The 27,619-nt window shown below is 42.0% G+C and overlaps 1 protein-coding gene across 11 annotated transcripts in view; it reads right to left on the reverse strand.

The window, feature by feature from the left end:
- Window positions 1–27,360, reverse strand: part of TNIK (TRAF2 and NCK interacting kinase) — a 478,118-nt gene extending 450,758 nt beyond the window's left edge. For all 11 annotated transcript variants that reach the window (XM_082249643.1, XM_082249642.1, XM_082249649.1 and 8 more), the window contains exon 1: window positions 27,033–27,360. In XM_082249643.1, coding sequence (XP_082105769.1) covers window positions 27,033–27,089 — 57 coding nt within the window. In that variant the 5' untranslated portion in view covers window positions 27,090–27,360. The remainder of the gene's footprint in view (window positions 1–27,032) is intronic.
- Between the last annotated feature and the right edge of the window lie 259 nt (window positions 27,361–27,619).

Raw genomic sequence — 27,619 nt, forward strand, 5'->3', positions numbered from 1 at the left:
GGATGACTTGTGAATGCCAAAGGTAACTTGCGCCTCCGCTGCAGCTTCAACTGCATCCTCCATCTTTAAGGTCTCACGCACAGCTACAATCAGTGCGTCCACCAGCGCCTTTTTGTATGCGGTTGCAGAAGTGGAGAAATCCTCCTCACTATCTGAGGATTCAGGGCACGTGGTTGCAGGTTACGCAGGGTTACCCACGTCCGCGGCGGCCGAATCAGATTCAGGATCTGATGAGACAGATGAGGCAGGGGGCACTTTTTGCCAGCCCGTCGCCCAAAAACCACCTCCACCCAGGACACCAAGGACTCCAGGACCACCGTCAGCGCATCGATTGAAGGATGGGACCCCGGAGGGCCCTGCAGCCTCAGAGAGGGGATCAGGTGAGGAGATGTGCTTCAAACGCTCCACGAGTCACCAGGGGGACCCCACAAAAAAAGTGTAAAACACTGCTAAGGGACAACCCCCACCACTCTGGCAGCCCACCCAGTTGCCAGCCACAGAGCACCAATCAATCCTCAGTAGAGAGAGAGAGAGAGAGAGAGAGAGAGAGAGAGGACCCCACCAGACTCACCACCCTGCAGAAACCAGACACCGCAGCTACCAGGAAAATCTGCACTGCACGAACGGCGATCAGGAAATGAAAAGATCCAGGAGTCAACACCAGGGGTTAAGGAGGGGCTTCCACTGCCAAAATCCCCACCCAGAGGGCTCCACTGTCATGGCCGCCAGCTATTTTCAACAGCAAACCACCAGAAAATGGCCACCGGACTACACAAACATGGCTGCCGTGTATTATGCACACAGGCTACAAAAAAATGGCAACCCAGCGCGGCACCAGGAGGGATCCCTAGGCCTCAGAAAACAGCACAGGCAGTAGGGGGGGCCCTGGCAGGAGCCCCCACCAGGTACCGCCCCCGACAGCTGATTGCCCATTTGCAGGCAACGCACCCCCAATCGCCAGCACAGCACCCTGTCCCCACCCTAGGCGTTTGACCAGGCCACCCCATAGCCCCAGCATCAGTGAAGGAGGGGAGTCGGATGGGGGGAGAGATGGCCCACAGGGACCACCAGACCGATGAGGGGAGTGCCCTAATAGGAAGGAGGAGAACCCAGGGGTCTGACCTTCCCATGGAGGGGCCCACGTTCACCCCAAAACCCTCCAGGGGGAGAGAGACAGTTATCATACCAGGAACCAGGCGGGCACCGCTCCAGACAAAACCTCCTCTCGAAATGGGGGGGGCTGTCGGCCAGGAGGAATGCTGAGACCCGGTCGTATGCGACCTTGCGAGGCGTTTAACTCACAGGCCAGCCATCATTTAATGGGGCTATGTCACAGCCGACCTAGTGCGGAGCTGTGGACTGAGCATGCTCGCTTGTCAGACTGGGGTGACCCCTGGATCTAGATTATCCAGCCCGTTGCCCAGTCCGGCAGTTGATTGTAGATCTCACAGGAAAAAAATCCAGGAGAAAAAAATTCTATCTAACCAAAAATAAAGTACCTATAGCAGAGAGAGTATACCCTCTTTGACTGTCCATAGGCACAGTCAGACTTTTTTTCTGCCTAGTGTCCTACCCATGTAGGGGGCAGTATAACCCAATGGTTAAGAAGATCAGGAGCTGTGTCCGTCAATGAACGAAAGAGAAAATAATATTTTTTTTTACTTCATTTTAAAAAAAGTGAAATAAAATTACAACTTCAAAAAATACGCCATGCCTTTTACGAAATACCTCAGACTGTCTACTTTCCAAAATGGTAATTTGGGGGGTATTTGTACAGTCCTGGCGTTTTCGACCTTCAAGAAATTAGATCAGTCATTAGCCGTCAGTACATCAGGATTGATCAAGTTTCAGATATACTGTACATACCATAGTTTGTAGACACTATAACTTCCCTACAGACTAAATAATAAACACTGATTGGGCTATTTTCACTAAAGAAATGTAGCAGAATACTATTTGGCCGAAATTTATGAAGAAAGATTATTTATTTGCAAAATTCTATAAAAAAATGCATTTTGCCTTCAGAATTTTTGGCCTTTTTTTGTTTACTTAGCAATAAATAAAAAGCCCATTGGTGATTAAATACCAACAAAAGAAAGCTCTATTTGTGTAAAAGAATTATAGAAATGTCATATCGGTACAGTGTTGTATGATCCCTTCCGGGGTTGTAATGGTCACATTGGTTGTGCTCTCGAACAAACTTTCAAACCATCCAATGCCTGGTGTCATAACTTATCCCGTGTGGCATCATGGCAGCTGAAGATCATACAGAGGTCAAGATGGCAGCTTCCTCGGTTGAAAATGATAGGAGAGTTTAGTTCCACTTTAATCACTTTAATACAGGGACCTTTTACTCCCTTCCTGCCCAGGCCTGGGCAGGAAAGGGATAAAAGTGCCCTGTATTGAAGTGATTAAAATGGAACTAAAACTCCCTATCATTTTCAACCAAGGAAGCTGCCATCTTGACTTCTATTTGTTCTTTAACTGCCATGATGTCACACATGTGATAAGTTATGACACCCACCATTTGATGGTTTGATTGAGAGCACAACCAATGTGACCGTTACAATCCTGGAATGATGGGAATGTAACTATTTTTTTAAATTGTTAAATCAATGGGTTTAGTTCTGCTTTAAAAAAAAGGTAGAAAAACCCTTTAGCCTTTACAGCTACTTTAAAGAGTAGCTGCAGTCTGCTCACATAATTTGTAATAAAAACATCTTTACATATAATTTTTTTTATATACTGCAATTCTGTACTTGCCAAATATGCTGCAGAAATCTCGATCCACTAAGTCTGGCTGCAGCCATTTTAACTGTGGGCAACTGAAGCTGCTGGACTGTTCACTTCCTGGATTTACACAGAGGCACACACATATATACAGACACACACCACACATCCACCACTGCTTGCCTGCACATTTTTCCTCTCTTGAATACTCATGGATCTCTGCAGTCTTCTGTTATCTCTGCCCTCAACCAGCCCCCTCCAGCTCTGCAGCTTTCATTGGCTGTCCTATGACTCATCCCTCCTCCCTTGCTGGCAAACTCTCACAAGAGTGAAAGAGAGAGCTGTGCATGATATCATTAGCGTAGGCTTTTCACCAGACAAGAAAGAGGAAGTGGGCTGTATAAGGTATTTACTGGCAGTAAAAAAATGTTTTACTATCCAAAGATAAAACAACAAGGGCAGAAGATTAAATAGATGGAAAGATGAAAAAATTACTGACGAGCTGCTTTAAGTTTCTTTGCTAAAAATGAACAAGACTGCTCAAGGTATACCCAATTTTGATATACTGATGGCAAGTACTCTGTACACATATTTTATCATCTAACTGGACACTGAGCTTCCTCTATATTTCAAAAGTACACATTTGCTAAAATTTCAAGAAAATTACATAACAAGAACAAAAAAAAGGCCATGATAAAAGGCAATATGTGAAAACTGGAGACTTTAATTTTACAGCAGCCAATTAAGGTTACATTTGAACTACAATCTTCATCTCTTAATCTTCAGCTGACATTTTTTTTTTTCATATGATAAAACCACTGTTGCATGAAAATAAACTTATTAACTGAATCAACAGCAATAAATGGTAAATGCTCATTAGTAATTTGCATATTTTTTTTTCCTTTGTTCCCCGCATAAAATAAAGTAAGAAAAAAAGTCAAGTAAAGTACAGCATGTGGTTCCCTTCCATACAGATTTCCCATGATTATTTTAAGAACTACTCACTAAAGTACGGACATTATTTTAGTGTCTCCCTGTATCTAAATAATGAAAACAAATGGGAAGGCTGTTCAGCTCTCTCGTTTGCCTTTTATAGGAAATGGAATTTGTCAATTTCCCCAACATGAGAGGATGCTCCCATGTAGCGATTTCATGTTACTATCTAATTTATTATTCTTAAATTGCTTCTGCAGTTATTGCAGATAATTGCCCAGGAACCAATAAATCTTGATAAAAAGACTCACAGTATTTCCAAATATACTGTTTTTTTATTACAGTGGAAAAATTGCTAAATCTCTGTATGGCATTCAAGATTACTAGATTATATTCATTTGATGCACTTTACAGTTAGTTTTCTCTGTCCTAAGTGGACAGTGATGTTTTCTACTGGAGATGACCCCAGTATGTTATATTCCATACAGACACATTATGTACATTGCAAGTTTGAAAACAATACCAGTTTGTGCAGTTTTCTGGCATCTTTTCATACGCAGCACTTAGAAATTGAGGCGCTGGGACAAAAAATGGCCCATTCATGCTATATGGACATCGTCGTCCATGTGAATGAGGCCTTACACCCAACTGAACTTTCAGTTTAAATCGGCTAAATACTTTCTCGGTGTTTCAAAACCAAAAGGTTTGCAAAATGTTAGTTCAAGATAACATTTTTTCCAAATTTGGTCTTAAAAGTGAAAGTACAAAGTATTTTCAGTGATCATACAGCAGACAGGCAGACCTCACAAGAGCCCAAAGTCACCATAATAGTTTCTAAGTCCATGGAAATAATACAGTTAAAGCTTAAGTTTATTTATGTAAATTATTTTTTTTTGGGGGGGGGGGTGTAGGAAAAATTATATCAACATATTATATGAAAGTATACATGCAATATATCTGGTTAAATTAAACATGGGGTTTTCCTTTAAGACCCTACATTTGGTACCACTACTCCAGAATATAAGCTATGCTACGTAACAGCGATGATTTGAGCCTCCATAAACAAATGAAACAAGACAGTCCCTTAGGTACAGTCTTTTTTATTAGGAAAAGCCTAAGCCTCACCTTTATGATGGCATACAGGTGACAAGTACTTAAAATGCCTGACCTTAAACATAACTGACCTCCAATAAGGGTCAGTTTTCCCCATTTAATCTGCAAAAGGACTGCCCAAGGCAACTGCGCTTTAACTAATTCTTGTGTTTTAAAATATTCCACCAGACAACAGAGCATGAACCGTTGTCACTCTTTGAAAAAAACGTGGCCATGCGGGGCTCCGACCGCCCGTATCACACATTCACAGTCCTCTGTGAATGGAAAACTACAAGTCTCGACAGCCTTAGTGGTTGTCGGCTTCTAGTTTTCAATGAACTACCACGGCGCTGTAAGCAACCTACCACCAACAGCTTGAATTGTTTCATGGTTTTTGACAGAACATGTTGATTGCCTTGGTTTGTTTTTGCAATCAAAAGATGGTGGAAGCTAGGGAAAATTTTGAAACCACAAAACAAAACAGAGGGTGCACTGGCCTAGTACATTATCCTAAAAACATAGCTTTATTATTATAAAAGGTGGTAAGTATTATACTCAAGCTCATCACAAAGAACAGCACATCATATCCTGTGACAAGACAATTAGAGATCCAAATAGGCTAATCACTTTGAGGACTAGCCTCTAGCCTTTAATATTAATAAAGCTATGTTTTTAGAATAATGCACTAGGCCGGTTAGCCGTCTGTTTTGTGGTTTCAGTGGTTCCAGACTCCCCAGTCTAATGAGGGCACCATGAAAGCCAAGATACTGTATATTTATAGCTTATTTGTATCTTCGGGCACACTAGGGCTGCCACGACACGTCGACTACAAAAAAATCGTCGACGTGCGTGAAAAGCGTTGACGCGTCAACACGTGACGTCACACGCATCTCGCGCGAGTTGCATTAAAATAGCGGAACATAGCAGCAGTAATGGCGACATCTGATCCTGGGGGAGAAAGAGCCAGCAGCAGCAGCAGTTCCACGTCCAGCAGCAGAGTACCAGTACCACAAAAGGCTTCCAGCAGCAGTTCCAGCAGCACAGTTCCAGTACAAAAGGGAGCGAGAGCACGATCACGGTCATCAAGGGTATGGGAATACTTTCAGCAGAGGCCAAATAAAATGGTCCTTTGTTCCCTTTGCAAAAGTGAAATGGCATACAACGGCAGCACAACTGCTATGCACGAGCACCTCAGAAGAAAGCATCCTGGCGCACTGACCACAAAGGACGAGCCATCTTTGTAAGTACTAGTACTACTAATTTCAACAATATAATTAATGCATTGCTAGCTGATGATTGCTCAGGCCGGGCCAGCTCACTTTTCTTAAATGGACTACAAGGCAATTTGCATTTGCAGCCCTCAGTGTCTGTCTTGCTGATCTGTGGATCCCTCAGGTCATGATTGACAAGTGCAATGATCTGACCATGACCACCAGCACACCTGAGAGCTATTTTGACTGTCACTGCAGCATTATTAATTACAACATTGGCCATGGATATCTCAAACTTCTACTAGAAAAAATACAATTAGGGCTCTTTCACACGGGCGTTCCGTATGTCCGTTTTTCATCCCATCCGTTTGCGGATGAAAAACGGACATAATGTATCTCTATGTAAATACGGATGTCATCGGATGATCATCCTCTGACATCCGTTTTTTGTCAGTTCAGTTTTTTTGAATGGAGGAGAACCCTATTTTTTCTTCCTTTCAAAAAACGGAACGGAAGCAAAAACGGATGTCAGTGGTGTCATCCGCAGACATCCGTATTTACATAGACATGCATTATGTCAGTTTTTAACCCGCAAATGGATGGGATGAAAAACGGACATACGGACCGGATGACACAAGTGTCATCCGTGTCCGTTACAAAAAAAAAAAAAGGACCTGATCGGGCAAAAAAAAAGGAACGCCCGTGTGAAAGAGCCCTTAATATTGTTAGTGTTGAGGCTGAGCATCATAGATGTGTAAATTGGTAATGTTATTAATTATTATTATTATTAATTATTATTATTATTATTGTTGTTTTTCCTCAGGAAGAGGCAAAGCTTTGTACAAGATTTTTTCTTTCATAAAAAGGATGTCACTGCTTGCACACCCCAAGTGGCCATTACACTTACCAATAGCATACTCAACATGATTGTAAAAGATATGAGACCTCTTTCCATTGTAGACGGTCAAGGATTTCGTGAGATGATCAGCACATTTTACCCAGGATACACACTTCCCTCCAGGTCCCATTTCACTAAGCGGATGGAGTGGATATTTTGAAAGATTGAAAGCGTCAATCAAAGATGTCAAATCCAAAATAGCTCTCACCACAGATGCATGGACCAGTATTGCCACAGAGGCATACTTGGGTGTCACATGCCACTTCATTAATGAAGACTGGAAGCTTACATCCTACAATCAGACCACTATGCCACTTGAAGATCGCCACACAGCTGAAAACATTGCTAACTGGGTGGAAAAAGCAGCTGAGAAGTTTGAGATATCCATGGCCAATGTAATTGCAGTTGTTCATGATAATGCTGCAAATGTTGTCGCTGCTCTGCGTATTTTGGAAGAAAAGCACCCTGGCATCTCTTCTCTCAGGTGTGCTGGTCATACATTGCAGTTAGTTGTCAACCATGCCCTGAGGGATCCCCAGATCAGCAAGACACTGAGGGCTGCGAAGTGCCTTGTGGAACATTTTAAAAAAAAGTGAGCTGGCCACTACAAAGCTTAAAGCAAAGCAACAACAAATGGGTACCCCTGATCATGCACTAATAAATGATGTATCCGTCACATGATCAGTCGCCTGCTTGAACAGAGGTGGCCTGTCACTGCAACACTTTCCGATTCTGATGTCATACCATGAGGGAAGCGCTTCCTGGATTTAAAACATGATCAGTGGAGCTTACTTGAGGAAGTGGAACAAGTCTTGAAGCCTTTTGAGTGTGCTACTGTTTTCTTGAGTGGAGAGTCCTATGTGACTGGTTCCGCTCTACCTCCTTTGGTAAAAGGCCTCCAGAAATCCATACAGAGCACAATTTGCGAGACAGCGGCAGTCAAGGCTTTCCAAAATGTTGCTGCACAGGTAGATGACCACAAGATGGGAGAGGGAAAATAAATTCAGAATTGACGGTGGAGAAAATATGTCTTATTGCAGCAGCCCTGGACCCCAGATTCCGCAAGCTAAAATTCCTGGCAGCAGAGGATAGTTTAAAAGTTCACCTCAAGGTCCAAGCTCTTGCTCTTGAAGAGAAAAGAAGATATGAGGAAGAGCAAACACATCAACGTCAATGTGAGGAACAGGTTCAGTCAGCCAGTGCAATGAGTCCAGACATGAAACTTTCAGAAAAGAGGCAAGTGTCTATGTTGGACTCTTTGCTCGGTTCAGATTCAAATGAACACCACAGTAATGGTGAGGATGACACTGGTCACATCCAAGATCCAGAAATTCACAGTGAAGTTGTGAGGAATGAGATACACGTGTACTTTAGTGAGCAGGCCATTCCAAAAGGAAGACAATCCACTGAAATGGTGGAAGGAAAATGAAGGGAGGTTTCCCATCTTGGCCATGCTGGCAAAGAGTTACTTGTCTGTGCCTGAACATCAACCCCATCTGAAAGGCTTTTCTCAGTTGCTGGCAACATTGTGACTAAAAAAAGAGCAAGCCTAACTGCAGAGCATGTCGATATGCTAACCTTCCTCCATTGCAATGCTACATTATAGATACAGGCCCCCAACCTGTACCTGTTGCACTCTTGTGTTGTATTGTTGGACTTCTTTAAACTACAAGATGGCTGTTGGCTGCCTTCAGGTAATCATTCCTCAGTATTGGCCATTATAATGTGCACAGTGTTGAGCGGTGCTTGCTTTTTGTTGGACTTGGCTCCTTTAAAACTATGTTAGTTTTTAGGTATGTTTTACATTTACAAGTAACACACACACCAAAAAAAATACTGGTCAACAATAACACTGTATATGAAAAACATACCTAAAAAGTAACCAAGTTTTAAAGGAGCCAACTAGTCCAACAAAAGCACTGCTCAACACTGTGCAAAAGTAATGGCCAAAAATAATGGCCAATACAGCAAAAGATTACCTGAAGGCAGAGAGCTGACTTGTAGTTTAAAGAAGTTAAAGTGTTAGGCAGATATGGCATTTTTCATGCCTGATGCCCTAAAGTGTTTGGCACTTTATGTGTCTCTTGTATTTTTGCACAGTTGCACAAGTGGTGTTGAGCACTGCAGTGCTTTATAATTTATATGGCATTTTGAATGCTTTTGGTTTTGAATTAATGGCATTATTCCTGCCTGATGTTAAAGTGTTGTTTTACGTTTTATTTTTGCCACTGAAACTTCAACCACATTGAAGTATTTTTTGGAAAAACTTTAATAAAAGTTGAAATATTATATTAGAAGTTGTACGTATCATTTTTTGTAAAGTTATTCAAAGGATTATTTAACTAATTAAAGAAAGAACACTAGATTAAGCAAAAAAAGAAAAAATTTAAATAATCGTTAGATTAGTCGACTAAATCGTAAAAATAATCGATAGATTAGTCGACAGACAAATTAATCGTTAGTTGCAGCCCTAGGGCACACTCTCAAGCAGAGAAGATTTTATGTTTGTTACCACTAGGGAAAAATGTTGCTAGTAGTAATTAGTCACATTTAATTGGACTTGCTGTGTAATGTTGAAGATGTTTCATAGCCTACCAAGCCACTTCTTCAGTTCCAATGAGTGACTGGGAGCTTCCAAGCATGTATTCACACCTTGACCCTCAATGGATCTGAAGAAGTGGCTTACCCCTTCACACCGAAGGGTAAAAAAAATCGAAATGCCTAAGCACAATTTTGCAACTTTAGCATAAAGTAAAACGGTACATATCATTATCATTTGTGTTATGTCCGCATGAAGGGGTTAATAGGTGGCTTGATCAACATACAGAATAAGTCTAGTTAAATATGACTACTACTGGCTATACCATTTACTGGATAAATTGATCCTTCATGGACATATTTAAAATCCCTATGTATAGGGCTACTATGAAATGTATAATCTTCAGTGAGGCTGTGTAGCCAACAAAAGGCAGCAATAACCCATAAATATTGTACCATACACCGACCTTTCTAGTAAATGAAAAATTGTCATACTGCCAGCTGAGACCTGATCAACTGCAATTTTTTTTTGCAATTACAATTTTTATTCTGATTAGGGAGACAGAAAATAATAATGACGTGTAGTACAGATGTTGCCAGCTGAGATTCTCAGTTCTCTGTACAGGTGCAGTGTTCAGTAACAAGTTGCTGCTCATTAACATCTTGTGATGGACACACTTATGATGCACAGGATGAAATGGTATCAAGCACTGAGCTGTGGAATCTTGCCTCCTTTACTTATTCATTCCATCAAAAGTAGGTATAAGAAAAGGGTAGAAAAACTAAAACAAAACCGTTTTGCTCAGACGGTGGCTAAGAGATCAGTAGGGCATCACTACACCAAAATGGTTTCATTGCAAAATACCACATGGAAATTCCATGCAAACATTACAAATCCACAAGAATATTTCCAATTATCTTTCAAGGTATAAAATACAGCAGCTATATCTGGTATTTACAAACCAATAGATAACTGGAGATCCACTTGTGAAAAGAACTGTCATTCCACAATTAGACATAAACTGTTTTTATGGAATGGCAGGAAGGAGTTAAGATGAATCTATTATACCATACACTCTAATTTGTCATACCATTAAATAGGAAATAAATAATAAATAAATACATAAATAATTAAGAAAAAATAAGGCAATTCAGACAAATGGTGCTGATGTATAAAGGCCACGGCTGTTTATTAACTGGTTAACAAAACATAAACAAAATCACCAAATATAATTTTACATCACAACCACAACCCAGTCATGAACAACTCAGGTTGTACCATCAATATATATCCACATAAATATACGATCCTTCAACCAACAAATCGTCCCGCTCTGCAAAAGAGGTGACCCAACCAGTTAATATTGTAGCCGCGAAAAACCAAGGGGAGGGAGGGGAATGCTGGGTAAGAGATGTCCTGAGGGATTGAGCCCTTTGATCACGGAACCCTGTTTAAATAGCCCCAAACTGAGGTACTTGGTGGGCTTCTAGGGCGGGAGAGGGAAGGCGGGAAGGGGCCTCATTCGCTGCTAAACTTAAGCCTCGTACATACGCAACGATAGTTGGCCGTGAATTTTCGGCCAACGTCTGATCGGCTGATTTTCGGCTTGTTAGTATGATGCTTCCGACAACCGACTCTGACTTTTTCGGCCGAATAAAATCTGGTGTGCATGCTATAAAATTTTTGTTGGCTGTCAACAGAACGGCCGATTGTTCGTCAGTCAGTACAGATTTTTAGAGAGGAATAAAAACTCCCCAGCTACCCAGCCTAAGCTGCCCAGATACGGGAAAGAGCGGGATCCTCAGAGCGGGAAGGGGGCTAAGGAGGGCTAGGGAGTCAAAAGGTCATTACCTCAGCTTAAAACTACCTAACAATATGGCTGAATAAAAGCTAATGTGTCCCTATTCCCTTCTGCCATCCCATGGGAAAGTGGAGGCTATAAGAGCCCCCCTTTCGCATATTTTATTAAAGGGACACTATTAATAACATTTTGTAAAAATAAAAAAACCTAAAAACAAGCTCTGCTATGGAAAAAAAAATAATAATTGAAAGCATCTTATATATACACAATTCATTGTCTTTACAGGAAAGCAGAGATAATATTTACACATTATTATTATTCAGCGGAAAGATTTCTACAGTAAAAAGGAAAAACACAGGCAATGAAGCAGATCTTACTAAACCGAACGTCGTGACATTCATTAATGGAGTTGTTCTTGTATCTCCATTTTATTTTTTACCTTAGTCTGCAGTGCCGCAAGCTGCATCTGAGAGGAAGTTACTTACCACTTAGAGGTTGGTAAATCCCCTGTGCTGATTACAGATTCTGACATGGCTGTGAGCAGCTCATCTCATTACTTGCCAGTGTACATGTCAACAAATGCCTCACCCTGTCAGTGTTATGAAAACGTAAAATAAAAAATAAGGAGTTTCCTCTAAGTAGATAACCTCTTTAAAATGAGCCTTTGGTTAGAATGTCAAGAACTAACATGTTGTTGGAGACGCCAAGAGGTTCTTGGAAAATAGTATAACGTAGTATAGTATAATAGCATTGTTTAAAAGAGACCATATCGCCAAAACATTCGTTACAACAAGCACCTTCCCATAGGATTATATGTAAATGTAACATTTTATGAATGTTATTAACCTGTAAAAGCCTCCCTGGTCTAAACTACTAAAGGCCCTAATGCTGCTGCTGGCTGTCACCATATTGGATGTGATGTCAGCAGCCCCAGCAGACTCAGCTAAAACTCAAGTTACATTCTGTAGTATTCCCCTTTGCTCTTCCCCTGGCAGCTACATAAAAACATTATGTAATGAGGTGAGGAAAGAACTTGAGGAGCTAGCCCAGCACAGACAGTAATCAGACACACCAAGAAAGGGAGGGGGCGATTACATGCAAGGAGGGAGGGGGCTAAGCTAGGGAACTGGAGAAGTCAAATCTTAATTGCAAATTCAGAAGCACATTGCAAGAGAATACACAATTATGTATTGAACGGAAAAGCTGCAAGTAAGCTTTTAAAATAAATACAGTAAAACCTTGGATTGAGAGTAATTTGGTTTGAAAGCCTTTTGTAAGACAAGCAACATTTTTTAATACATTTTGACTTGATAAACAAGCGATGTCTTGATATACAAGTAGCATCATGTCACAATAGAGTATAAAAGAGAAGAGAGGCGCCTCTAAGTGTAGCAATATGATTACATTTAATGAAGATACAATATTTAGTAACTCACATGGTTGATGATTAAAACATCTAAGTATGCAGGCAACCAGAGTAAAAGTGTCCACATGGCCCGTCCTCCGCTACGCCATTGACGTCATCCTTTCCACGCTGTGCTCCACAAGTGCTTCAAGCCTCGCTTTCAGATCGCTCTACTGCAGGGTAGTCTTTCCGGTCACAATTGCAGACTGACGGCAGTGAGAGCCGACGGTGAGGAGGATGGTCTATGTGGAAAGCTTTACCCTGGATGCCTGCATACTTAGATGTGCCTGTTTAATCATCAACCATGTGAGTTGCTAAATGTTGGACCTTCATTAAATGTAACCATATCGCTACACTTAGAGGCGCCTCTCTTTTCTTTTATACTCTGTAGCTCCTGCTGGATTTTGCTTCTAATCCCCTTGTGGAAGTGGCCATTTGTGGATGGACATTTTATGGTTACACAAACTATCACATTGCTATAATATTTTTATATGGACTATAAATGGAAGGACTTCTGAATAAATGGTTGTGGAACGAATCATCTGAGTTTCCACTATTTCCTATGGGGAAATTAGCTTTGATATAAGAGTTCTTTGGATTACAAGCATGTTTCCGGAACTAATTATGCTCACAATCCAAGGTTTTACTGTACTTGCTTTCCGTTGGCTCTGAGAGTTAAAGTTCTGGCTGGAATATGCAGATCACGGCGGGTTGCTTGCACTCCAGCTCCTCAATTCAGTAAACATGTGGTGTTGTTTTCTTTAAAGTTTAAACGCAATGCAGATAAATAATGTTGGTCAACACATTTATAAGAAGAACACGCAGGCACCTCTGATTTAACATAGATGAAAAGAGGGACGAAAACCTACATTCAATTTTTTAGAAGTTCAACAATTGCCATACCTTATCGCTGGGCAATACTCAACTCTATCATGCATAATCTGTCTATCAAGTGGATAATGTAATGGCATATGCCATGCCTATATCAAGAGGTAAAGTGTAAATTAAAAGAAACGTAAAACTAAAAATTAAAACAACTAAAAACTACCTGCACTACATTTTGTAGTAAACCCCAAAATCCAATATATCCAGAACCAGTAAAAGACTTGGTGGTATTTTTCTGATAATTTGAAGATAGAATCCCAATAGCTCCACTTAGTTTGGAAAAGTTTCAGACCTTGATTATTAAATGCAGTGAATTTTTTTTTAATAAAATAGTGGGAATTAACCGATCTGATGACTTCTGAAACTAGGGATGCACCGAAATTTCGGCCACCGAAATTTTAGGCCGAAAATGGGCCTATCCCATTTCGTCCGAAAATGGGTTAAAATACAGAAATGAATGGCCGCTTGAGGAAGGAGGAGGGCGCAGTGCAGGTTTGAAAAGACGCGCCTCTAGCTGGCCGCCCGCCTCTCAATGATGTCCCTACTACTGCGATCTCTGCATTAATGAACTAACAGACCGAGTGGGAGGGCGGGGGGAGTGGCCGCTAATAACTATAACTATGTGAGCCTTCACTTCCCTGTCAGAGGAGATACCCGCATAACAGGGAAGTGAAGCGCTCACATAGTTATAGTTATTAGCGGCCGCTCCCCCCGCCCTCCTGCCCGCAGTGTCAGTTCATTCATGGACATCGTGCCGCTGACAGGGAAGTGAAGTGAAGGCTCACATAGTTATATCTATTAGCGGCTGCTCGCCCGCCCTCCCGCCCGGTGTGTCACTTCATTCATGGACAGATGGTAGTAGTAGTGACATCACCGGGAGGCGGGCGGCCGGTCAGAGGCGCGTCTTTTGAATAATGGACACCGGAGGAGCAGAGTGAGTAGGAGAGGGATGCTGAGGCTGTTGCGGGGGGGGGGGGGAGGGGGGTGATAGCTGAGGCAGCTTACCATTGGTATTAGTATTATGCAGCATGAGGGGGTTAATGTATTGTCACTGCTGGTCACTGCTGCATTAGTGACCGACCAGTGGCAGTTAATTAACCCCTTTGTACTGCATTAGTACAACCAGTATCAGTGTTAATTAACACTGGTTGCACTGACACTGGTTGCACTAATGCAGCACAAAGGGGTTAATTAACTGCCTCTGGTCGGTCACTAATGCAGCAGTGACCAGCAGTGACAATATATTAACCCCCTCATGCTGCATAATACTAATACCATTGGTAATTAAATTAACCTCTTGCCAACCCGTCACAGTACATATACTGTGACAGGGTGGCAGCGACAGGTGTACGTCGCTGCCTGTTTTTGGTGTATGCCCCTGTTCCAATTTAAAATTATTTGGGGGGAAAAGGTCATTTTCGGTTTTCGGCCAAGGGCATCCTGCATTTTCGGTTTCGGCCCAAAATTTTCATTTCGGTACATCCCTATCCGAAACATTTAATGCGTTAGTTCTGGCGTGGTTTTCTAAGAGATGCAAGGCACTCTGATTGGAGGAAAGTCAGATAAACATCACAATTTCTCCACCTCCAATCATAAAACACTTTGAAAAGAATGCAAGACGTTTACTAAATAAAGGAGCTGAAGTGCATGCAACCCGCTGTGATCTCTGTCCTCCAGCTGAGCAGTAACACTCCACGTCAGTTATTCAACGCTGACTGCACTGTATGGGGGTAAGTGAAAGGTGAGTGGTACATAATGCTGCAACCTAGAAACATCGAACATATGTCATTTTTGTAGATTTATGATCTATTTTTTTTAGTGCACAGGTCCAAAATTGTTTTTGCCCAAGGTTCAGCTTTAAATCAGTGACAGGATCTCTTTAAAATTAACCTGTCACTTGGAGCCCAATGTACTCACTATGCAAATACAGGTCAGGAATCTGAGCTCTGACACTGGCTATCCCCCTAACCCCACATCTTTCAGACCAGTCATATATTGTAAAGGGGAGGGAGTTGTAGCTTTTCACCTGGGAAGCTCATATTTTTATGCAAAGTATTCCTGCCTCTTCCAGCTGGAAGGTTCATCATTTCATACAGGGTAACACAGGCTTAAAAGCTCTGGAGATTGAAACAAGTTATGTGCAAGCACCCCTGGGCATCTGCAATTAGGTACCAGGAAAAGTAACAGGTAAACTTTTTTTTTTTTTTTTTTTAGCAACCCAGACATTTTATATATTTTAGTCACAGCTAATAGAAGTCCTAAACAGGGCTCCAAGCTGGAATTTATATACAGTCTACCCCCAAATTCTACAAAGCAATGCAACCTATACACCCCAGTGAATAATTGTGTGGTGGGATTTGAAGAGGTAAGCCTGGATGCACAGTAACAATTAGGATTTTCATAAATTGCCAGTGTGTAATAAGAAACTCCCTAGAAATCTACAAGAAGATGTTGTATCAATGATGGATGGTATGTACAGTAACACTGCCATGCCTACTATTGGAAATTAATGTTGGCCTGTAATAGATTTTATTCAAATAGATTTACATTAAAGCGGAGTTCCACCCTATTTTTCAACTTAGCATTTTCTGTTAGCATAAAATAACCTGAAAAAGAATTGGATAGTTATTTTTTTTTTTTTTCACTTGCCTTATTTTTTTCTGCAAATAACTTACCTTCCTTCCACTTCCTCCCTCTGCGGCCGTGGCTCCCGATGTCACTTCCTCCTTTGCATTGACTCCTGGGAGATGAGCGTCATCAATCCCAGGAGTCAGTGCGCCTGTACCGGAGTCACTCGTCACTTCCGGAGCAGGCGCGTCATTCCCTGCTGAACAGCTTCTGGGCATGCGTGATGACGCGCCTGCCCCGGAAGTGATGAGCAGGGCATTCTGGGACTCCAACACCACGGAAGAGGACACAAAGAGGGACGCTCCGGCTTCAGCTGCCCACAACACAGATGGCAGCGCTGGACAAGACATTTTCAAGGTAAGTTTTTCTTCTTACAGGTAAGTTAAACAGGGGACAGTTCAGAGGCAATCATTGCCTAAATGCACTAGCCCCTACTGTCCTAGGGGTATTGTTTGTTAAAAGATTTTTTTTAGGGTGGACCTCCGCTTTAAAGTCGTCTTTGTTGCTTTCTGATGAACTGAAAAGAAGTTCATGCCCACAGACCACAACAACCAGGCTATGCTTTTATAAACTGTTCAAAGAATATAATACTTATAAAATATAATACCTAAACAATATAATGACTACACTTTATTTAAAAATCAACTCCATGTAAATCCTAAATCTCCTCTACTACTCTAATAAAACTCCTTATTTCAACAGAATCCAATGAATACCATTCTTCTTTGTTTTTCTTACATGCCCTGCAGCTTTCCAGAGATCAAGCTGAAGCTCCTGGTCCTCAGGACTAGACGCAATGCTGTTAGTTCTGGAAAAGTGTGTTACAACATCCCCAGTATAGGGATCCTGTGCCAAGACCCTCAAACTGCCCAACAAGTGTATCAGCCACCATGATACTGCCTAAAAAAGTCCTAACAGTCACCTACAACATAGAATTGTCAAACTAAACACCTGGTGTTGTAGACCCTGCAACCCGCTAACGGATTTGTAACTCTGTATAGTCAGCCTTGTGAGTTACAATCCCCTGCCAGACAGAATTGGCAGGTCCCAAAACACTTTATAGACTACAACTGTTAATGTTTAATTGTTATTTGGTCTATGGGAAAAATAAATGCTATCTGCTGTCTATAACTCATAGAGAATCCACTGTACTTTCAGACTTTTTGACAGCAGAGCAAGAAATTAGGTGGTGTCACCAGGACAGAGAGAAATAAAAACAATTTAACTACCCTCTAGTGTTGAAAGAAAAGTATATTTGTTGCAGTCCCTGCCTCATTAGATTTCCCATCACTTTCTGCCATTTTACTGGAGCACAATATGAGGAGAATTTTCTATTAAAATATGAGGTCTATCTCTACTCTAACCTAGGCTTATTTTTAAGGCTGTATTCACATTACCACGTTTCCTTTGAACACAGTGGAAATGCTTGAAAATGCATGACAATGGGAAGTTATGAGCGTCCACGTGCACGGATGTGTGTTGGTACTTATGTGTGTTAATGTCCATTGTAATGCACATTGACATGCATTTGTTTTAAAAAAAAGCATCCATCCATACAACAAACCTATTTCTGTTTTACACAGAACATGAACATACATACTGATGATGTAAACCCATTGACCCATCAGCATTTCTTCTGTTCCAGGACCAAATATTAATTTGGAATTTAGATGATGAGAAATTAGGATCAGTTCATACAGTAGCATTTAGGCCCCATTGACACCTGAGCGTTTTGTAGCTCGAAGCTCCAAAATGCTCAATATACGAAAACCCATGATTTTTAATTGTGCCTGTTCACACCTGAGTATAGTGTCACCTAAAGCTTGAGGTTTGTAGCACCCAAAATACCTTCCTTTGAATTTCAAGTTTCAAGCATTTTTGACCCCTATAAATCTCAATGGGAGTGCATAGGAACATGCATGAAAAAATGCCACAACTGCATGTATTCTATTATGTATTTTATTCCCTAGTATTTAGCTTACATCACACCAGTGTTAATTTTGGCAGCAAATTTCAATTTAGTTTTAGTCTAAAGCCCCGTACACACGTACTGATCGTCGGCATACAAATGTTCGTCTTTTCTCCCCGGGATGTCGGTGTCTGTTGAAAAGTGCAAAGACAGCACAAGGACAGCACAAGAATTTTGTCTGCAGACTTCAGCTGACTGCAGAAGTGATGTCATGTAATGGTTAACTTTCCCTGTGTTTTTAATTTTCTGAGCATGCCCAGTCTTGCAAATCTGCGGTCTGTCGGCCGAATTCTGTACTGACAGGCGAACAATCGTCCGTTCTGGTGTCCGCAGACAAAAATTTTCATGTTTGCACGAAAGACTTTTGTCCGCGGATTGTGCGCAGACATCTGTCGGAGGCACCATACTAACACGCGTACAATCGGCAGATCTTTCGTCCGCCGACGTTTGTATGCCGACGATCGGTACGTGTGTACGGGCCTTTAGTCTTAGGACTAAAATGGCATTTTAGTTTTAGTACTATTTTAGTCTTCTGCAAGTGTTTTAGTTTTAGTCATATTTAGTCGACTAAAACTCCAGTACATTTTAGTCGACTAAAACTAATTTTAGTCATCTATAATCGAATGGTTGTAGTTCAATTGTAATTTGTAATGCATTATTTAACCACTTGCCGACTGCCTAACGCCGATCTACGTCGGCAGTCAGCCCCTCACAGGCAAAGTGACGTAGGGCTACGTCACTAGCTTGTGAGGGTCTAGGGAGCGAGCGCGCGCCCCCGGAGGCGTGCTCCCGCTCCCGCGTGGTCACGGACCCCCCCCGCGCGTGTGACCGGCGGACCCGATGTCCGCCGGTCACTCGGCGATCGGCGGGGGAGAGGGAGAATGTCAGGCAGCTTGTGTAAACAAGCCACCTGTCATTCTCCTTGCTGTTAGGATACTGATCACTCGGATCTAGTATGTAGATCCGTTGATCAGTGTCCATACAGCTCAAGCCCCAGCCAATCACAGTAGAAAGCACGCCCCTAGGGATACACACAGCCCCTCCCTCCCAAATAAAGTTAACCCCTTCACTACCAGTGTATTTTTACAGTAACAGTGCATATATATAGCACTGATTACTGTAGAAATGTCACTGGTAACCCCAAAAGTGTCAAAAATGTCAGTCAAGGGTCCGATCTGTCCGCCCCAATGTCGCAGTACCGCAAAAAAAAAAAATCGCAGATCGCCGCCATTACACGTTAAAAAAAAAACAACAAAAATGACAGAAATCTTTCCCTTTGTTAGTAAACGCGATAACTTTTGCGCAAACCAATCAAAATACGCTTTTTGCGATTTTTTTTACCAAACATAGGTAGCATAAAACAAATTGGCCGAAAAAGTAAAAAAATTTTGATTTTTAAATTTTTTTTTGGGGGAATTTCATATAAAAAAATGTGAAAAATATTGCTATTTTTGCAAAATTGACGCTCTTTTTTTGTTTATAGCGCGTGATCAAAAAATCGCACAGGTGATCAAATACCACCAAAAGAAAGCTCTGTTAGTGGGAAAAAAAGGACGCCAAATTCGTTTAGGTACAGCGTCGCACGACCGCGCAATTGTCCGTTAAAGTCACGCAGTGCCGAATCGCAAAATACCCCCTGGTCGGAATGGGGGTAAAATCTTCCGGGGCTTAAGTGGTTAAGCATTTCTCTACAATTTCCAAACTCATTATATACTACTGCTGGTCCTGGAGTGAAAAATCTAATATGTTATTATTTATGGTGGTATTAAGCTTCGAGCATGCACCAGTGTTAATTTTGGCAGCAAATGTAGTTTTAGTTATAGTCTTTTGACTAAAATGCCATTTTAGTTTTAGTCATATTTTAATCTTAAGACTAAAATGCCATTTTAGTTTTAGTCGTATTTTAGTCATCTGAATTGTTTTAGTTTTCGTCGTATTTTAGTCGACTAAAATTGTGTTAATTTAGTAGACGGAAACGTTTTAGTTGGTTTTAGTCGAAAGCCTGCGAAATGACCAAAGTTGCTCAAATTGCGAATGCAGCCTAAGAATCAAGATGTACGTTTATGAAACTTGAGAATTTTTTTCTCAGTTCACTGCTCGGCAGTTCTCAGAGGAAAATTATCTCCTCTGGCACCCTGTTTGAGAAGCAGAGAACTTCACTTCTCACAGGGAGAACAGAGAAGAGGTTTTTCCTTGTGTACAAGTGAATGGGCTGCCTGTAATCTCATGAGACGAGAGCGAGATTATGGTGCGAGAAAAATCACTGGTGTCGTTTATTAAGCAGTGATAAATTATACACTGGCACACAGTACACAGGCATTCTCAGAGGAGACCCCCCCCCCCCCACCTAATGTTAATGAAATAATTAGTCCCCCCATTTTATATACAGTATCACACAAGTGTACACCCCTCACATTTTTATAATAAAATATTTACATCTTTCATGTAACACTGAAGAAATGACACTTTGTTACAATGTAAAGTAGTGAGTGTACAGCTTGTATAACAGTGTAAATGTGCTGTCCCCTCAAAATAACTCAACACACAGAGCCATTAAGGTCTAAACCACTTGCAATAAAAGTGAGTACACCCCCAAGTGAAAATGTCCAAATTGGGCCCAAAGTGTCAATATTTTGTGTGGCCACCATTATTTTCCAGCACTGCCTTAACCCTCTTGGGCATGGAGTTAAAGACTTTGCGATCCTCTCCCTTCCATTTGAGGATGCCCCACAGATGCTTAATAGGGTTTAGGTCTGGAGATATGTTTGGCCAGTCCATCACCTTTATCCTCAGCTTCTTTAGCAAGGCAGTGGTCATCTTGGAGGTGTGTTTGGGATCGTTATGTTGGAATACTTCCCTGTGGCCCAGTCTCTGAAGGGAGGGGATCATGCTCTGCTTCACTATGTCACTGTACGTGTTGGCATTCATGGTTCCCCCAATGAACTGTAGCTCCCCAGTGTCAGCAGCACTCATGCAGCCCCAGATCATGACACTCCCACCACTATGCTTGACTATAGGCAAGGCACACTTGTCTTTGTACTCCTCCCCTGGTTTGTGCCACACAGGTTTGACACCATCTGAACCAAATACGTTTATCTTGGTCCCTTTAGACCACAGGATATGGTTCCAGTAATCCATGTCCTCAGTCTGCTTGTCTTCAGCAAACTGTTAGTGGGCGTTCTTGTGCATCATCTTTAGAAGAGGCTTCCTTCTGAGACAACAGCCATGCAGACCAATTTGATGCAGTGTGCAGCGTATGGTCTGAGCACTGATAGACTAACCCCCCACCCTTTCAACCTCTGCAGCAATGCTGGCAGCACTCATACGTCTATTTCCCAAAGACAACCTCTGGATATGACGCTGAGCACGGGCAGTGAACTCCTTTGGTCAACCATGGCGAGGCCTGTTCTGAGTGGAACCTGCCCTGTTAAACTGATGTATGGTCTTGGCCACCGTGCTACAGCTCAGTTTCAGGGTCTTGGCAAACGTCTTATAGCCTAGGCCATCTGTATATAGAGCAACAACTCTTTTCTTCAAATCCACAGAGAGTTCTTTGCCATGATGTGCCATGTTGAACTTCCAGTGACCAGTATGAGAGAGTGAGAGCGATAACACCAATTTTAACAGACCTGCTCCCCCTCATTCACACCTGAGACCTTGTAACACTAACGAGTCACATGACACAGGGGAGAGAAAATGTCTAATTGGGCCCAATTTGGACATTTTCACTTAGGGGTGTTCTCACTTTTGTTGCCAGCAGTTTAGACATTACTGGCTGTGTGTTGAATTATTTTGAGGGGGACAGCAAATTGACACTGTTATACAAGCTGTACACTCACTACTTTACATTGTAGCAAAGTGTAATTTCCGCAGTGTTGCCACATGAAAAGATATAATAAAAATATTTGAAAAAATGTGAGGGGTGTACTCACTTTTGTCAGATACTGTACAACACATATATATATATATATATATATATATATATATATATATATATATATACACACACATACACACTGTATATGTGTATGTATATATATATATATATATATATATATATATATATATAATATATATAATATATATATATATATATATATATATATATTGCAGGGGGGCATGTTTACTGTCTTCGGGGGTCTGATGGAGGAAGAAGGAAGTCAAACTTCCTTCTTCCCCCTCAGTTCTCCCTGGATTCTCTCTTCTCTTCCCAATTCTCCACCCCTGGGCTGGTGAATCTGGGAGTGTGAATTCTGGCACAGATCGCCAGTGAAGTGCGGAAATCGCAGCTTCATAAACTGGCCATTTGTGTGTCAGTCAATGACAGATTCTCCATGTTTGCAGATGATCAGCAGAGAACCTGTTCTCCCCTGATCACCTCTGTTTCATAAACCAAAAATGATCCGAGATGAGCTGCGATCATCAGGATAGCTGCTCATCTCGGTTTCATAAACGGACACTCAAGTGCATTAGGATCCTTTCACACGGAGCGGACCGTTTTTTGATCCGCTCCGGCACATTTTTTTTTTTTTATGGACACGAGTGACACTTGTGTCATCTGGTCCGTATGTCCGTTTATCATCCCATCCATTTGTGGTTGATATACGGACATAATGTATGTCAATGGGATTGTGGATGTCAGCGGATGACACAGCTGACATCCGTTTTTGCGTCCGTTCCGTTTTTTTAAAATGGAAGAAAAATAGGGTTCTGTTCCGTTCCAAAAAATGGAAGTGATCAGAAAGGACGCAAATCGGATGGTCACCCGCTGACATCTGCAATCCCATTGACATGCAATATGTCCGTTTTTCATCCGCAAAAAAATGGAATGAAAAACGGACCTACGGTGGACCGCCCGTGTGAAAGAACCCTTAAACTGAAGGTTTATAGATTATTTGTTATGAAATTGTGCGGAAGGTTCTCATGTTGCTTATAATGTCCAATGTTTAATTACATTGAGTAAAAAACATCAACACAAATTGAAAAGTAACTAATAAAAAAGAACTATAGAAAAACAACTGTATCAAATATTGAAGCATATTATACAAAATTTGGTCAGATAGATATTTTAAACAGAAATAACAGTTCCCAGATTTGCTCGAACCGTAGTTATGCAAGACTAAGTTTTTCCAAATCACTGATTTGCAATGCCAAGAAGCACAATATGTCCTAGAGGTATTAAGCCAGCAGGTTAAATGTAATTTGTGCAGCATTCTAAGTAATTGACAACTGCATTTAAAGTAAATCTGTGTCTAGGAAACAGCAATCTGGGCTTTATATCAAATAGCAGATGCCTCCGGGAGCTTGCACGCCATTCCTGATTTCTTGCAAAGTCCCTCGGAAACCTAGAAAACTGCAAACAGTAACCACTTTTGGTGGCCCACTACTCTTGTCAATCACTATCAGTTACATGGTCCCTAACTTTTACCAGCAAATCTGGGGAGAGCTCCTGACCAGAGCCTGTGATGATAAAAGCTGGTTCCTATTAGCATAGTGAGGTTCTCACCGGTTTCTAATGCCTCGTACACACGCACCGATTGTTGGCCGTGAATTTTCGGCCAACGTCCGATCGGCCGATTGTCGGCTTGTTAGTATGATGCTTCCGACAACCGACTGCGACTTTTCGGCCAAACAAAATCTGGTGTGCATGCTATAAAATTTTTGTTGGCCGTCACCAGAACGGCCGATTGTTCTTCAGTCAGTACAGATTTTGGCAGACAAAAATGTGAGGAGCAAGACTGGGCATGCTCAGAGAAGAAAAAACACACGAAAAGTAGACCAGCACATGACATCACTTCTGCAGTTGGTTGTTGTTGGCCGACAAAATTCGTGTGCAGTCTAGAGCACCAACAACCAACACAACAACACTGGACAAAAGACGGCCGATCGGTCGGCCAACAATCGTTGCGTGTGTACGAGGCTTAAGGCACATCAGGACCAACAAGCAAGCACCCAAAGGTGTTTGCCATTTGATGCAATTCACAGACAAATCACCGTTTCCTAGGCCCAGGTTTCTTTACAAAATTGAAGCTGTTCAAATAAAATTGCATAACATGGAGACAAATATCAATTCACTAATCTTCCGGTAAAAGCAGACCAATCAATGATCAAATGTTAACACAAGTCTATGTTGATGGTTTTGCTGTGATGGATATATAAAGAGAAATGGAAGGGCTAGAATACTTACTTATTTTGGAGAAAAGGCTGCTAAAAGATCTCTCTGGCAATACTCAAATAAAAAGACTAGGCTTTTAGTCACGCAATCTTTACCAACTGGGATTATGCTGGCCATAAACATCTCGAATTTGGCTGACTCCTGTTAACTTGGCCTAAATTCAAGTCATGAGTGGTCCTGTCGGCATTCCAGCTCAACTAATTTTGGTCTGAAAAATCTAAAGGAGCCGGGCACAAAATGCTTGGCTGAATAGTGACTAAAACCAATCATTTAGATACAGCCACTGTTCAGATATTCTGACAGCTGCACAATACAATAGCTGTCAATGAAAATAACTCCATCCAAGCTGTTCAGAAATACAAACATGACCTGTCTTTATGACAGATTCAGGTAGTTCTTAACAAAAAAGTTCTTATACAAAATCTCACAATTGCCGTAGATAACAAAACTGGAGGGAATTAGGAGCAACTAAAATTTGGCGTACAGAGATAGGCAGAGTGCCCGTCTCCCTACACTCTGTAGCAGCTCGGCATGTTTGCAACTGAAACCCCCTCCCTCACAGCCAACAAGCTCCTAGCCATCAGTAATGCTTACAATCGGAGGAGCCTGATGGAAAAACTGATAGTCTAAATCCCCATCAAGCCTTGTGATTGACAGCAGCCAGTGTAAGGTATCAATCCACCAACTGCTTGCTGTCAATCACAAAGGGCGCAAACCTGGTTGAGAATCTCTATCAGGCTCCGCCTATCCAGCTACAAAACTCCTCAGCCGCAGCACTGTCTTAGCGATGGTTGCAGCGCTGGGAAGGGAGCTCAACTGCTCTGAGGATAGAGTGTGTTACACTCTTTATGAATTCTCCTGCATGTGTTTATTTATCTAGGTTTTTGATTATCTGAGCAGCACTGGAGGTAACTTGCTGCAGCATTTTCTCCAGGAAAAGTAGTTATATACAATTTTTTTATAAAAAAATAAAAATATCCATCTATGCAAGACTGGTAAGATAGCATTAGGTAAACATTTGTGAATTGGTTTATTTAAAGGGTTTGGCGCATTAAGTGTTAGATAAGCTGATGTTCATGGAAACAAACCAACATAAATCACTGGGCCTTGTTTTATATATGCTAATTCAATTGAATATTGTGCTGCTTCTATAACCCAGTTAGGTTCCATGCTTAATTTTACGAGTCTAGGTTAAAATTTCAGCAGTTATCTAATTGGTTCTTGTAGAACACCATTATAACCCCCTTTACTAAATGAGCTCCTATCATCTCCTAGATGCTCTGCGTGGTCAGGTCAATGCCCAAGGTATTTTCTCCTTATCTGCTGAACACTTGATCCTCAATATAAACCTCAAGGTGAACTGATGTGAGCAGGGAGACTGAACTAATGAAAGGCAATACAGGAAAACTCTAAGCACTTCTTTATTTTCAGTTCAGGCAGCAAATACACTATTGATCCAGGTTCAGACACTGTGAAATGACTGGAAGCCATCAATGCATCACTACAGTTTCTGACCTTCTACAGCAGCCATAAATTCTTTTAGGTTCTATGGAGTAGACATGAAAATGGGCTGCAGCAATTCATCACCAACATGATATCAAGTCAAGTCCTAAAGATCTTAGTAGATAGGCATAGTACATCCTGATGTCTACTGCACCCACACCAATCACATATCACCATTGGGTGGCATTTCTCTAGGAGCGCACAATAGGGCTTGCAACATTTCTCGTGAAATGTTAAATATGCATCTTTTCTATATTTCCACTCCAAGCTTCTAGGCTGAGTCTGACATTGCCAATAGAGCCTGTGCATTGGAGCAGAGCTAAGTCTCTCATTCAGGCAATCTGACAAACCATGTCCATGTTTAATCTAACTGACTGTCTGACATATCAAGACATACAAAGAGCCTTCTTTTTTTTTTTTTTTTTCCAGGCCATGTGAGTATGACATACAAGCCACTACTGCATTCTCATTAGCATAGGTCATTTTAGGGAGGCATGAGGTTAAGACACTTGGCAATTCATTGACGGCTGCTTATGAAGAAGCAAATACAGAGCCCCAATTGTGCACAGCATCCTCATATGCATGTCAGGAAAAAAAAATGAACATGGCATCCACTTAGTAACAATGGATGGCACGCTGTAGGAAAGAGGAAAGGCTGGGCTTAGCGTCAATGAGCGGACAAGAATCAGAAAATCTCCTGTTAATAGGGTGTTATCACAGCAGACCTCTGACCTCAGGGCACTGCAATACAGGCTTGGTTACTATGCCATCAACCTAAGGGGCAGGCAGGCACTGGTCATGGAATGCAAACTGCATTCTCTCCATGGCAAGAGTGATCCATCCTGGAACCCCCCCCCCCCCCTCCAATGAAAGAAAACAGCCTTCACAATGAAATATGAGTGCCTAAATCTCAAATTAATTCCAATGGAAGGGCAGATGTGTGGAGTCATCTGAGTGCCATACAAAGGGAGCACTGCAGACACTCATCATGGGCACCCTGGTGTAAACCAAGGGCAATGCTACAGGATCATGAGACAACCAACATGTCCCACTGCATACAGCCATGCAAAGCTCGGTCCTGTGGGTGCAGCTCCATCATCTATGCAACTGTCTATCTATACATTGCTATTGCATGAATGACAAAAGCGATCAGCCACACCAGATCTCTACAGAGGCGATCCATGGATGACATCTGAATGCATGCCAATGATGACAGCTGGCATCGTGTAGATAAAAGACAGTGATCATCAAGATGCCCCTTACCCTCAGCGCAGACAGGTCTATCTCATCCAGGCTGCGAGCCGGGGAGTCGCTCGCCATGTTTCCTGCTCGGTGCTGTCAGATCGCGCCCCTGGCAGGCAGGCAGACAGTCCACCTGGCTGTGTATCCCGGCCGGGGGGGAAGGTGTGCGCCTGGCGGTGCGGCTCTGCTCAGCGAGGACGGGGGGGTGCATTGAATTGGGGCATGCTCGCAGTGTGCTCGGTGCTGATCACACACACATACACACGGCTCACTGATGAGAAAAGACTGTCACAGCTTCCTGGGAGGAACCAGACACCGGGAGGAGGGTCTCTCCGGGGCGATGTTGCAAAGCCGGCCTTTTCCTTTCATTGCTATAGAATAATGTATGGAGGATTGCGGACAAAAGCCTTCAGAGCCGGGCTCTACAAGGCTGATGGACGATCCATTCACTAGCCGAGGCACAGACACTCCCACTGCATTGTCCAAGCCCACATCTATACCGATCTCTTACATCTACACAGAGCCACTACAAATACACCGATCCCCTACATGTATACCGAGCCACTATATATGCACTGATCCCCTATATGTATACCGAGCCACTATAT

The sequence above is a fragment of the Pelophylax lessonae genome (assembly GCF_965119305.1).
Source record: "Pelophylax lessonae genome assembly, chromosome: 3".
In the NCBI taxonomy this organism is placed as follows: Eukaryota; Metazoa; Chordata; class Amphibia; order Anura; family Ranidae; genus Pelophylax; species Pelophylax lessonae.